This window comes from Poecilia mexicana, unplaced genomic scaffold (genome assembly GCF_051168715.1).
Source record: "Poecilia mexicana isolate PSO_F unplaced genomic scaffold, ASM5116871v1 scaffold_11, whole genome shotgun sequence".
Lineage (NCBI taxonomy): Eukaryota > Metazoa > Chordata > Actinopteri > Cyprinodontiformes > Poeciliidae > Poecilia > Poecilia mexicana.
In genome coordinates this window covers 3864126-3879226 of record NW_028263380.1, presented here as the reverse complement: position 1 = coordinate 3879226, position 15101 = coordinate 3864126, and the positions used below count along the sequence as shown (strand labels likewise).

Below are 15101 nucleotides of genomic sequence, written 5' to 3'. Positions count from 1 at the left end.
AAACAATGGGTTTAAAATAGGACAGAAAAAGAAGTAGGAAGAAAAGAAGTTGGAAGCAACAGCCTGGAGCCCTAACAGTCCAGCACTCCACTCAAGAATATGTAGTGTGCTGTGATTAACCATAGTGGTGAAAGACAGTTTTATGATAAAAATGAAATTAAATAAACAAATCCTGTTGCTCCATTACTCTAATGTGCAAGTCTATCACACAGTACTTTTCCTCTGGTGTCAATAGATGAACTCATGATAATCAGATTAGAACACTTAGAAGAGTTTAACTCAGTAACGTGAAAATGTTTCAAAGCCATTGTCTGTCATGCCACTCAAACGCTGAGTCAGATTTTCCTCAACAAGATGCTGCTTGGCCCAAACAAGTAACAAATGAAGTGAATGGAAGAGAAGATAAAATACTGAAACAATCCCTCAGTCATTTGGCTCAGGCACTGATAAAAATAAATAGATAAGCAGCAGCTGATTTTGGAGGTTTTGGAGAGGCTAGCTATCAATTTATTTAAACATCGCAATATAAAGAGATCCACTGATAGGTTAATTTAAACTTTTAACGATCTGATGTGGGTGGATGTGTGTGTACATGGTTGTTGCCCTCTGATGGACTGGTGACCTTTCCGGCATATACCCCACCTTTCACCCCAATGACCACTAGGGGTAGGCACAATCCCCCTCATGATCCTGCAAGGATATCAGGGATAGATGAAGGATGAAGAAATGTGCTTCTCACATAAAACCTGTAGCATCAGTAAGGACAAAGGGAACGTTCTCCTCTCCAAACCTCACTTCATTTCTCATGTTAAAACAATAAACTAACACCTGTAATCCGACAAACAGTGAAGCCGTAACATTATGGCTTCACCGGCCCACATTTTCTGAGGACTGTCTAAGACAAGCAGGTAAATTAAAAAAATCTGATTAAAGAGATTGAAAGAAACAAATGTCATACTTTAAAATATGTTGATGTACATCACGACGGTGGTGATGCATTTTTATTTCCCGTAATTATCCCACATTCCGTCTTCTCTCTTTCTCTCCTCAGCCAAGTCCAGACAAAGACACTCGGTCTGGATGCCAAAACAACAAACGGAGTCCGACAGATACCTGCATGCTGCGCGACTCAGACAAGATGGATGAGACATTAAGTCCATTTGTTGTCCATTTGTTGTCCCATCCGTGGCATCTGTGCAGACACTTATGTTAAATAAGGCCGTATCTTTCACCGAAGCAGCCGTCCGTCTACCTTCAAAAAGGTTTCCAAATTGCACTGCGGAGAACTGTACCGAGGTGACCTTGGCAGAGCAAACAGACTCCTCCTCTCTTTATTTGTTTCTGTAAGGTCTTAATAGATGTCTTACAGGTCTTGAGAAGTCATAATGCACTGTTGGGTTCTTCAGCACGGGGTCATAAAGGAAGAAGATCACAGACCTACAACCTTCTAAAACAACATTAGCAAAGCCTTTGTTGTACTAAAAGTTGAACTGAGCTTCTGGAGACTGAAACTATCGATCAAGACAGACCAGTCAAAGCCAGTAAGGCTGGATGGACAACAAGCCTAATCACAGGTGAACTGAATCATCACTTTTATTCCAGCCTTTCTCTCTCTGTGTGTGTGTGCGTGCCTCACTGTTGCTTTCTTCTGATAAAACAGAAGAAAGCAACAGTGAAACACAGCTGACTTGTTTACAACTAAAGTGAGCTTTGGCACCAACAGGCAACGTGATAAACACCCAGAAGTCGGGGAGGTCTCACTCAGCAAACTGATTTTAACTCTGTTTCCACTTGATTTACAGAGATAATCTACAACAAAATGCTGGCTGTTTACAGCATATGAAGACATGAATAAAAGAACTCCAATACAAATTTACACTAACTGCCAGTTTTATTGATTACAAATGTTGGACCACTTACTAAAATGAGGCGCCAATCAATGCGTCTAGATGTGGTGAAGACGACTTAAAGTTCACAAGAGCGCCAGAACGGGGAAGGAAGGGGAATTAAGACACTTTGAACGTGGTGTGCTAATGTTTAGATTAAAATGGTCTATAAAAGAAGGCATCACCCTTAAAATAGTCGCTAATTATAATAAAGGAGTCAGGAATGCCATGTCTGAGTACAAAACGCATCAGACCTTACTGCAGTGAAAGAGAATTCCCATCAGTTTAGAACGGGAACCTGAGGCTACGATTCACACAGGCTAATGAAAACGGGGCATTATCAGGTCATAAAGAAACATTAGCTTGTCTGATATCTTTCGAATTCTGCCGCAACATTCAGACAGTACGTTTGGCTCAATCAGCATTAAGCACGGACATACCATGGCTTGTATCACTAGGTCAGGTTGTTGGTGGTTGTGTAATGATGTGGAGATTGTGTTGTTGTTTATGTCAATCCCTTTATGATCACAGCATCTACTCTCTGTAGCCTACAGAGCACAGATACTGGATGAGACGTAGTGACTGAGAATTACATGTTCTGGTTAAGTTAAAATTACAGCATCATGTTGGTAACATGTTTTGTTAAACACTTGATTTGATAAATAGTGTAGCTATTTTATACCTTGATTGTACAGGCCCTGTCTAAGCTATCAGGCATGATCAAAACCCTGATAATATGGTCTTAATTCAGATATTAATTCAGAAAAGTAATTTAATCTTTGTCAACTTTTGGACTGCTTTGAGTAAAAAACACTCCAACATTGCCTTTCATATGAAACTGTGTGCTTGGTCATCGTAAGGAAGCAATTTAACTGTTTAAGCAGCTTTTTCAATAATTTTGTTGATGAATGGAAGGTTGGAGACTATATATATATATATATATGCTGCTCAAAAAAAATAAAGAGAACACTCAAATAACACATCCTAGATCTGAATGAATGAAATATTCTCATTGAATACTTTGTTCTGTACAAAGTTGAATGTGCCGACAACAAAATCACACAAAAATCATCAATGGAAATCAAATCTATTAACCAATGGAGGCCTGGATTTGGAGCCACACACAAAATTAAAGTGAAATGTTCCCTTTATTTTTTTGAGCAGTATATATATATATATATATATATATATATATATATATATATATATATATATATATATATATATATATATATATATATATATACACAGACAGAAATAGATTATACACAGATGGATGTTTGAAAGCCTTTATTTCTGTTAATTAGAAAGATTTTCTATAATACTTAAAATTACCATATTACATCAGACAGATACAGCCTAAAATTATTTTCAAAAACAGAAAAGAGCTTAATGAAAGGTTTGTTTAATACCTGCTAAAGGGCTTAAATGACTATTCTTTTTAAATTTGTAACCATGTTTATTTTAAGATTAAAAAAACACTTTTTGCTTATTACTCTCATTTTTCATGAAGGAAGTGTGTTAACCTGCCTGCATTGCACCATAATATATTGTATTTTCACTGATTGGACCCTGAGTTACTGCAGAGGAGAACTAGCTTTAGCGGCTAACTCTGTCATGTTATGTAAAGTGCATAGTCCCTTTGGAAATAAACAACAAACAAGACTCATTGGGATGTATATTCTAATTTATTGACTATATGTGGCTAGTATCGGCTTGAATGACGAATAAAGGTCAGTAACCTCCAGTGAAATAATCTCCTGTTATTAAGTATTATTGATTAATAATACTTTTAATACTAATCAAAACATAAGCCAGGTTCTGATTATGGACTTCACTGTGTGAATAAAGATTTTATACAATATGTGGATTTTTGAAGGCCCCATGTATTTAACTACCTCATATAAAGTCTGCAGTGGCTCTAACAGAGGAAAGCTTCAGTTTTCTACATTAAAGAAAGTGTACATTTTCATTTAACTGTGATTAACTACCAATCTGAAAAGCATTTAGGTTCAACAAAACTTGTACTGATTCCATATATTAACCTAAAGCTGGGCAATAATCTCAATCCACTGATAACAAGGCAACATTTTTCTGCCTTTAACACACAATCAATCTTACTGAATGCGTTTCTGGCGGCCTGCGGCGAACATGTCACCACCACTGGCAGGAAAAGTCAAAAACAAAAGTGTTTTTCAACTTCAAAGTTGTCCTTGTTGTTGAGGCAGAGCATCAGCAGCTGAATTGTTAAAGTCAAATCAAATCAATACTTAAAGTGGAATGTACAGTTGGAGGTGAAACAAAAAAAAAAAGAGACAAAGCAGAGAGAAAAGAATAAACAGCTTCAGCCCTGAGCCAAGAATAAGAAAATTGTGGGGCTGTTTGGCTGGAGTTTCACACTCTGTGCCCACAGCTGTGGCAGTTATAAATATCTGCACCATGAGTCTGGATGTGCATGTGTGAAGAGAGCTGAAGTGCCACCGGCAGGACTGAGGCTAAAAATAGCAGCAAGGAAGGCAGCTGACTCTGCCTCTGTCTCCACTGGATTTGATTAGGCCTCAAGAAGCTCTGCCCTCCTCCCTCCCTCCCCTCCCCTCCAACAACACTCTCTCAACACTCTGCCTGCATGTGCTCTATGTGTGAGCAGCTTCTATTGGTGTAACACACAGTCCTCCCTTTCTGCACACAGTGGGAGGATTTATTGTTCCAAATTTGCTAATTGGGGATTTTTTTCTAAAGTGAGATTTCACTGTTTTTATCTCACTTTTTTTCTTTTTTGAAGTCATGAATAAAGATATTCAGTCTTCAAATGTGCATACATTGAAGTCTAATCTATTTTATTATCTTATTAAAAGAACACAATTTGATTATAGGCAAAAAAAGTAACACTTTTTAAGTCATTAAACAAGACATACTGTGTAAACAAACATGTCAGTTTTAACTGTGAAAACCCTCATAGGCTTGGAGACTTCTTCCAGCATGCCGTGGTTTGACCCCAGGGTGACCTTGCTTCAGCAGCCAAGACATTGGCATAAATTAAATGTCTGAGTTCCAAACACACTCTGCAAAATGCTGCTTTTCTCTTAATTCTAAGTGGGAATAAATGTGTGGCTTTGGTCATTTATTCCACATCAGAAACCGGATTTTTTTCTTCTTCTTTTAATTACAATAAAAAAAAATTTCAAAACATCTTTTGTTCAGTTTCTCTTTTTTTTTTTTTTTTTTTTACTTGAATGTTTTGGGATTGTTAAAATATAAAACAATTCAGAACAAATTTGTTCACACTCCATATGACCCATTCATTTCAATTAAAAAAATACTTTTTTCCCCATATGAAAAGAAGTAAACAACCTGGCTGACTCAGGATATGTTTATATGAGTCTGTTGCCTGGAATCTGGCCGTATTTTCAGATGTTAATCGAAGAAAAGTTTTACCGTTTAGACGGAACCGCCGAGACACCCAAGGACAGTTGATGTGGTCATGCCAGGCCACTGTAGGGGGCTGTGATTTTAACATGTCATCTAATGTGCATGTGCTTTTTACCCTGAGCTTCCACCTCCTGTCTGTTTCCAAATGAACAATGTTCTGATGTAAAACATACATTCCTCATCAGAAATTGTGTTGAACTGAACAGATGAAGTTGCACAACAAAGCACTATACTACGCGTGACTGGTTTTGTCATCTGTGCATTCTGCTGATGTGTGCTTCCACACCTGTGGGGGGTGTTAATGAAAAGTTTCACTCTGAGATCTTGTTTGAAAAAGTGGTGGAAATTGGTAGAAATTGGTGGAAACTGGTGTCACGTAAACAGGTGTCTAGATCAAACATATAGGTTACATTTTAACCGATGACTGGCTCAGTTTAATACAAATAAATCCTCCGGAAAAAAGAAATCTGTTAAACAGAAGAAGTACTTGCATCCCACTTCACAAACCCTGTTGTGTTCTGCTGTCGCATTACATCCAAATAAAAAACATAAGAGTTGTGGCTGATAAAATGAGTTCAGGAGCTGTGGAGAGTATTTTATGTGGGGTTTTGCTGGTCAGGCAGAGAATGGTCCATTGTAAGAGCTGGTACCAGGGGAACGGCCAGTAAAAGCCTCGTCTCTCTCACTCTGTTTACCTCAGAGGAACATGTACTTCCACATTCTGACAGCGATCTCCACCGTGTAAAACCGAGGGCTTATAAAAGGGGAAGGTAAAACTGAACTAGAAGCAGCTTTACAGCACTGGGGACACTTGGTGTTTTAAAGATAATCACTGCGAGTGTTTTAATAAACCTGCCTGTTCCATATAATGGGTTCCGCTGAAACTCGCCCAAACAAAAGTCAGTGTCTGGTGAAGATACTCAGTCCACAGTGGGATAAGTGAATGAGTCAGACTGAAAACTGACCGTCTTTACGGTGAGAGGAGGGAAACTACAAAGGTGGGATTATGGTTACCTTTACTCTCACTCACACAAATCCTAGGATGATGGATTTAGAGGTTGCAAATACCCACAACACCCACTGGCTGCATTTCCGTCACAAATGTGAGCAAAGCTTTGTCGATATTCAACTAATGTAGAAAAAACGCAATCTCACAAAGTAATTAAATTAATACATGAATAAGTTTAATAATTTGATTTAAAAAAGCATGCCGCTCCATCATCCTCCTATCTCTTCCTGTCGTCGACCTCGACTTTTCCGCCAGTACCAACATCCAGCTATTCATCATGTGACTCGTGTGATAAAAAGTGTTTCCATTGTAGTTTAGCAAAATATGCTAACTTCAAAACAGCTGAAAAACCACCTCATCGTAGCAAAAAACTTTTTCTTGAAAACCATGAGTTTTTTTTCAAAATTGGCATTTATTTATTTATTTATTTATTTATTTTTGGAATTCCATTTTGCATAGCTGTGTGGTCAAAGGAAACTCTGCTATGATACCACAATGAGAGGTATTCAAGATTAAGACAGTGACTGTAATAAAGCTACTGGAGCCCCAGTATAACCGCCAAAGACCCTGGGGCCCAAATGTTCTCCTACTGAGGTCAGGGAAATGGAAAGTGACATACAGCTATGGTGAAGAAGTAAAAAAAAAAAAAAAAGCTGTTAAAGGAGTCTTTGGATGTCTCCTAAGACGTGAGCAACTGAAAAATGGAGAATATAACTGGAAAACCTAACAAATCGGAACAGCCAGACTCCTTTCACCTGAGGCAAATCCATCCCGTTCTGACAGCATCTGCATTTCTCAAGCCCACTGGTACGCTGTGCTTGTGGGAGAACTGAGGAACAGGCACTCGGGTTGAGCGATGAAAGGTCAGGGACATAAACATGTTGCCTCCTCCTGTGCCGATTGCAGATCACTCTTGATTGATTATCAGTGTTGTGGTACTCGAAGTTGGTCTTGGTCTTAAGACCGGTCTTAAGACCATTTTTTGATGGTCTCGGTCTCGTCTCGGACTCGACCGCATTTGGTCTCGGTCTTGTCTCGGTCTCGGGCTCTGAGGACTCGGCATTTTATTTCAAGACCAGTCAAGACTGCAACTGTGAAAATATCACTAAACGTACAGCATTCTGTCCACTTTATTTGTTAACATCTTTGTTTTCAGTGGATGCAAAACGCACCGATTAAAATCCAAGCAACTACGTGTTTCTGTTACTCCCCCCCACCTCACCTCCCCACCTTTCACTCGCACGCGGCGGTCCAGGACACGCGCAGTGGTTTCCTCTCAACGGCAGAAAATGTTTGTCTAATCGTCAGTAATAAATAGTAAGAAATCCGATGGCCACATCTAACTCAGCAGCGCTTCGCTTTCACAGACGGTGGGGACAACGTCTAACTTTTTTCGTCACTTAGAAAAGTAGCTCAAAGAAGGTAAGCTCCGTTAACGTGATGTTATCAAAGCTAGCTGTACAGAGACACATAAGCATTGTGATGAAACATGTTATCACTCACTGCGTTGAATTATTGTGCGGAGGTGTTGACTGACTTGTCGCATCTATGGGACAACGCTATGTCCAAAAGTCTGCAATATAGTGAGGGGACATTCAGAAACAGTCAGTTCTTCTCCATGACTCTTTACTTATTAGATAGGACTGGAGTGTCACTCACTGAGAGCCGTTCTATCAGATAGCCATACGCTGTCATGATAGCGTACATGCATTAAGCATTAAGAAATCCGACCGTCAGAGGAGTTGTCAGTTCACCATACGCAGCAAGTTATGATGAACATAAGTCATTAAATTGTTTTCAATGATAACTATATAGATATACATTTGTTGTCATGGTTTCAAAGTGTATTTAAAGCAGGTCTGGCTGCAGCTGGAGTCAGCTACAACACACGCCCGTGTAAAACTCACTTAACCGCTAAGTCAGGATGCCATACAACTGTTAATAACAAAGTTTATGACGATCTACGTCATGATTCTATGTTGTTGATTAAATGAAATCTTATGGTAATGACGTGTCTGACAGATGTAGCCGGTGTTCTATCACATAGCCATACGCTGTCAGAATAGCATACATGCAGTGAGTACCATGCCAGCGCATGCGCATTAAGTCCGACCGTCAGTGGAGTTATCAGTATACGCAACAAGTTATGACGAAAATAAGTAATTAAATTGTTTATAATGTGACATAATGTGATAACTAGATGGATATACATGCGTTGTCGTGGTTTCAAAGTGTGTTTAAAGCAGGTCTGGCTGCAGCTGGATGCCATACAACTGTTAATAACTGTTAATAATGATCTACGTCATGATTCTATGTTGCTGATTAAATAAAATCATATGGTAATGACAGCATATGCATATCTGAGGTAAGCGTACGACTATCTGACAACGTATGCTGACCTGACAGAACACCCCTTCTTTGTTCTTGTAATGCTCTGTGTACACTGCATCATTATTTTATTTTATTATGTACGTTAATATTTAAATTAACAAATAACTAAAACACAAGAACGAAAGAGCACACAGCACGCACATTGCTCTTTGATTGTTTTTGTTCAAAGTGGCAGCTTTAATGTCTGCCATGGTGTCAGACTACCTGGCTTCATGTACTGGGATAGAGAGTGAAAACAGTCACAATGAGCGCCTTCTGTTTGGTTACTTCTTGCTTGTTGCTCCTTGGTCAGTGTTCATAGTTGAGCGTTATTTACCGTCAGGGCATTGCCTCAATTGCTATGTTTAATGGTGCAGACAGTGGTGGTTTCTTATATGAGCAATATGGGCAAATACCCAGGGCGTTATGTTTTTAGGGATGGCACGAGACATCACAATTTTTAGCACATACATGGAATATTTAATATTGGTAAAATGTATTAAGTATTTAATATCTAGGTGTTTTATGGTAATATGGATCTTTCAGATTATTTTGAGAAGCAATTTCGATCATATTTTACATTTTATTGTGTCATGTAGCACGGGCCGCTGGTCTTGGTCTTGACTCGGTCTCGACTTCCCTCGGTCTTGGTCTTGACTTGGTCTCGGACCCCAAAAGTCTTGGTCTTGTCTCGGTCTCGATACACTCTGGTCTTGGTCTTGTCTTGGTCTCGGGTTAGGTGGTCTTGAACACAACACTGTTGATTATACATACTGATAGTCTCCAACTGTGCTTTACAAGGAAAGGCCAGCAATAAACACATAATTGCATTTGATAAATATGGGAAATTGGTCATAGAATAAATCAAGTTGGGATTTTTTATTTGTGGAGAAAAGGAGGGGTTTAAGTGGGGGGGAAAAACAATCTGATCCCTGGTGTTTAGACTCCATATAACAGCAGTGTCTGCAAGTGAGGTAGCAACCGGAAACTAAGTTAAAACCTCCATTTTCATTCTACCTCTAGAATGAAAATGGAGCTCTTTTTTAATCAAAGTTAGAATCTACAAGATTAAAAAATTAGAACAAGATATCTACAAAAATATGCCAGAGAGTATACTATGAATACTATATATATTGAAGACATTTCTTCACATCATGTGTAAGTGTTGTGGCTTTCTGTCCAGTAAATGCCAACACTAGTCCAGAAGGCTGAAGTGAAACCCAGAGTATTTACTGCAGTAAACAGGACACAACGAGATGAAAACTCCTTCCACAACAGAAAACAACATTAAAAGAGAAGATGCTCATGTTCTTACAAGCAGCTTTCGGGTAGATTTTAGAGTCTTTACAGAATTAGCTTGATTCTAGCCGAGGCTGCAGCGCTGCACTTTGCTCTGAAAAGCCCCGCTGCCAGTCAAACGCTGCCTCTAGTAAGCTTTAGAACTCATTAAAATGCCTGGCTCGCCTCTAACAAAGGCTACGTTTTTCACAGCATAGGTGGTGGATGCCAAGCACGTTATGTAATACAGCCACAGGGGAGAAGTGAATTTACTGCATTATAAACTACATTGCATAGAGACGATCTGCGTAAACTTTCTTTTTCCAAGCAGACTGATGTCAAACTACAATTAACCCCAGAGCAGAATTAAGTCCATCTTAAGAAAAAGACCAGGACACACACTTACAACTTGGAATGTCATTTTACATTTACAGTACATAACATGTGTTGCATTTTACTTTTATAATTGAATTTTCTTTTCCAAACAATAGTGAAAACATTTGAAACACCAGGGCCTTAATGTTCTAGTTTACAATCAATCATTAAATAATCAATAGTCAAAATCATTTAGGTTTCTGATTTCCCTTTGGGGGTTTTTTTTCAACTGAATTGAATATCAACAGCAAATGTCTAAATCTATTTTCTGTTTTACAGTCAAAAACTACATTCAAGTTGCTTTTACTTTGCTTAAAAAAATCCATTTTATTTTTGCTACAGTGAAACAAAAATTGATTTAACTGTCCGGCAGAGAAGCCATTTTATTTCCCAAAAAATCTGTGCATAAATATGAAAAAGTTTGCTCAAATGAAGGTGGGAAAGGAAAATGAATGTAATAGTTTCAAATAGTGTTTGGAGAAGTTTGGAGATGAAAAATTATTAATCTGAGGATATTAAATAATTGCTTGTGAGTCTGTGTCATCAAAACGGGGAAGAGATTAAAAGTCAATGTGAATTAGCATGGCCAAAAAATGAAGGGAAAAAATGGGAAAGTCTAGCCAAGAAAAAATGTCTCTTTCTGTTTTACCTTCATTAAAAGTGACTTGGACATTTTCTCTGGAAGCAGCCTGCAGATGAGTTTAGTTATGAATTGGCACCGTTTACAAAAGCTGTATTGAATTTCTGAGAAACAACAACTGGAGCGGTCCACTAAACTGGATTGATGGTCTTAACCTGAGTAATTAAATGTGGCTTTGTTGTGTTTAATACGAAGTGAGATGCATTCATTTGCATTTCTCTGAGTTTGTTTCTCATGAAACTGGTGCTATGAACACTGCCAAACTGTTTGTGAACTTAATATCACAACATAATGAGTTGTTTTCTACTTACATCAAGCTTCATTAATGAACAAATCTTTTTGGGCATCTTCTGTATTTATACATTTGAAGCCAGAAGTTTACATACACCAAATAAAAAGTCACACCAAGTTAAATCAGACCACACTTCTTTTGTTTTAGGTCAGTTAGAATGACAAAAAATACTTATTTTTGCTAATAAGTATTTATTTATTAATGGCTTTAAAATCAGACGTTTATATAGAAAATGGTTACCATCTCTTTAAAAAAAAAAAAAGAAGGAAAGCTGAGATGACAATGTCCTGGCTTTGGACACTTCTGATACGTTACCTGAGACATTCCATGGTTTGACATGATGGGGAAGTAAAAGGAAATCATCCCGACTTTAAAAGTATGGGGTGGCAGAATCATGTTCAGGCTCCGTTTTGCTGAAGGGGGGAAACTATTGTACTTCATAAAATAGATGACATCAAGAGAGAAGAACATTATGAGGAAATATTTAAGCAAAATGTAAAGACAGGAAGGAAGTTAAATGTTGGGTGAAAATGACTCATCAGCATGGAGTCAAACTGGCCTCAGAATAAAGGTTGCACCAAATAGCCAACTTTTAGGATTGTTGATTCTTTGCTCTGCAATGACTTATGTGTCACGTTGACGAGTTGCAATCACTTGACAAAACACGTTTTCCGAAGAAGATGAAAAATTAAGAACTATGTGAGTTTCAGTTTGAATAGTGTAAAAAATAAAAAGTATTGTAGCAAAGGGGTTCTGCAAACTCTGGTGACGGCGACCGGAGTAATGTTGGGCGTGTTGCATGTTGGGCTGCTTTTCATCCATCCAGCTGTTCAGCATCATTCTACCAAGTCCACAATCTTCACCATCATGGTGAAAATGGCAATACAGCATTTCTGTCTGAAAAGTTCTTCCTAATTGGCCTTACATTATGTTAGAATTTTTGCAAATACCATATAGTTCTATCTATTAGCTTTGAGCCATATTGATCAAAAATAAACAGATATGAACACCTGAAATATATCTGTCTGTATGTAATTGAGCTACATAATTTGGGTTTTACCACTTAAATTTAATAACTGTATTAAATGATTTTTTAAAATATGATTTACCTGTAATTACGCTTACCTCATATCTATATTAGATAAGGACATATAGCTTTCAAAAATGGCACAAAGAAGTCTCAAAGACTAGAAATGGCATTTCTCTTAAATTATGTTTATTTGCATGAAATATTCTCAATTAAAATGACTTTTGGAAAAATATTTAAGATTTCAAAAGTTATAAATCTGCTCTTAGTTGAAGTTATCCAAGTTGTTTTTTGTTTTTTGACCTTGAACGAGCAACATCCTACAGTCTTTTTCTCATCTATTAGTCATCATTCTGTCAAACTGTCCAGAAAAGTAAGACGCTGTTTGACAGCACATCTTAACAGAAAATCTTACTTCTGTTTTCTCTCATGATGATTCACGGTGGAAATAAAAAGATCCCTCCGGCTTTGAAAGGTAAAACAATGCCGGCTTCATCACTGCAGGTGGTTTGGCGTTTGGGTGTTTGGATGAAGCATCTTCCAACCCTTGAGATCTGCTCCATGTAGTGAAACAGTTCCATCTTGCCTTCATGCTTTCGCAAAGAGTTTCTGCAAGTTTCACCAATTCAAATTTAAGACCATTTAAAGGCCTTTATGAGTTGAATTTAAGATCTGAATCTAACATACAAGTTCCACCCAGCCAGCTGGTGGTAAATTAGCACTTACCCATGATAGACGCAAAAAGCTAGCTAGCTAGGAAGGGCATATTGGAAACTTAGAAAGATAGCGGTTGCCTCAGCCATCTCGAGTCAAAATGCAATGAAGATGTCTGTGTGTGACTTAAACTTCCACCTGACTAAAAATTCAAGCGAGAAAAAACAAAATACAGAAAATATACAAAATTAAACAGACTGGCTTAAACAGAAATTTAAGACCAATAGTAAGCAAAAATTTTAGCAGTCGAATTACTTTTAAAATGAATTTAAGACATTTTAAGGCCTTAATTTTAGATATGAGAATTTTAGACTTTTTAAGGCTGTGAAGACGTCCTGTTCACAGAGCTCTGATTGATGGAACATGGAAATAGAAGCCATCACCACGGTGTGCATGCAGTGTTGTTTCCACCTACCTTGACGTGGCTGTACTCGGCCTTGCCGGACTCACTGCTCACCGCCTTGGTCTCGGCCCTGGGCTTCAGGACCTGTCGGAGGGGACTGGTGATCGGCAAACCCGTCACGCTGATCCCATCTGAACATACAGCAAAAACCACAGAAGAAGAGACAAAAAAAACAAAAAATAAAACAGCATAAAAATAAGGATTATCATTATTCAGCACCCCGCAGGTATTCCCACAAGTATATCAGCTGTCTATGATGCTTTTATAGGAGCTTTTCATGATGAATCACTTTCATTATTTATTGAATGTAGTCACTTTCGGCTATCCATCTTTTCTCTCAAAAGTGTTTTTTTCCCCCCCTTACAACGATTAACTCCATACTGCATAAGAAATCCATCCCACAGTGTTTGCTTTGGATCCAGCAGGAAGTTGTACATGTCTACCTGCTTCTCAGGCACTATTATCAAACTATTAGTATTAATCTCCTAAAAAAATATATGTGCAACTTTTACAACAGATTATGTACTATCTTAGATTTATTTGATATAATCTTGATGTAAAACAAAAATAGCACAATAAGAAACATGGAGGTGTTAGAGCATAATGTTTCAAACTCAAGGCCTCCATAGCTTTTAATGTGACCCTTTAATGCAGAATCTCAAGATAATGTTTATGTGCTTAACTATTATTTTATTGATCAGTTTTTATTTATACAATGCCATATTGCATTAATATGAAAGATGTTCCAAATTATTTATTTTTAAGAAGTTATCTATTTATTAACAGTCCATTAAAGCTGCAGAAGGTAACTTTTATTAAAAAAAAAACTGCATAAGACAGACCATTAAATTGAGCAGCTGGTAGAGCCATGACAAATTAAAAGATATGCGCAAAAAACATTTTTGTAAAAGTTACAGTACATATTTCAGCTTAATTTTTTTTAAATACAATCTGCCACAACCAGTCTTTAGAGGACATTCACAATCTAGATGTGGCCCAAAAATGAAAATGAGTTTGACATCCATGTGTCAGAGAATCAACTGAAATCAATATGTAAACTTTGGAGAAATGACATTGGCTTCTATTATTCTAAAGCCAACTAGGCCCTATGAATGATGTCAAACCTATTTTCACTCTAGCTTTGGTAAAGCAATTAAAAGTTCCCTTTTTCAAAAAAATAAAAATAAAAATAAAAAAATTAGATCACAGGGGTATGACAGGTGCCGTGCACAAAGAACACATGGCTACATTTTCATTCCCGACCTTGAGAGAAGCAGTGCAGGCAAAGGAGCAGCTGCACAATCAGCAGCTGTGTTCGGCACCACTGCGGGGGCTGCAGCTTTCAACCCACTCAAACAATACCGAAAATGTGAAGCCCACAGCCTAAGCTCTGACGTCAAAGGAATCATATCGCTCTCTGACGTCAGCGCAATTTCCCTCCCGCCGGATAGCAGACATTACCAGACTTTGCAGCAGCTCACGCAACTTCAGCTCCGTTCAGATAAACTCAAAGGCAGAAAACTCTGAAAAGGCTGAGGGAAAACTTTACTTGTAGAACCGACTGAGTTTAACAAGTGAAGTCAGTGCTGTAACATTGGTGAAACACAAAATGATCATCATAATGGTTTTTGATTTAAAAAAAGACTCTGGCTCCAGATCGTTGACCACTTACTCACAT

At 37.9% G+C, this 15101-nt stretch overlaps 1 protein-coding gene across 2 annotated transcripts in view; it reads right to left on the bottom strand.

The window, feature by feature from the left end:
- The window catches only part of trappc9 (trafficking protein particle complex subunit 9), a 217169-nt gene that overhangs the window by 130427 nt on the left and 71641 nt on the right, over positions 1–15101 (bottom strand). For both annotated transcript variants that reach the window (XM_088010081.1, XM_088010082.1), the window contains one exon: positions 13436–13554. In XM_088010081.1, coding sequence (XP_087866207.1) covers positions 13436–13554 — 119 coding nt within the window. The remainder of the gene's footprint in view (positions 1–13435; positions 13555–15101) is intronic.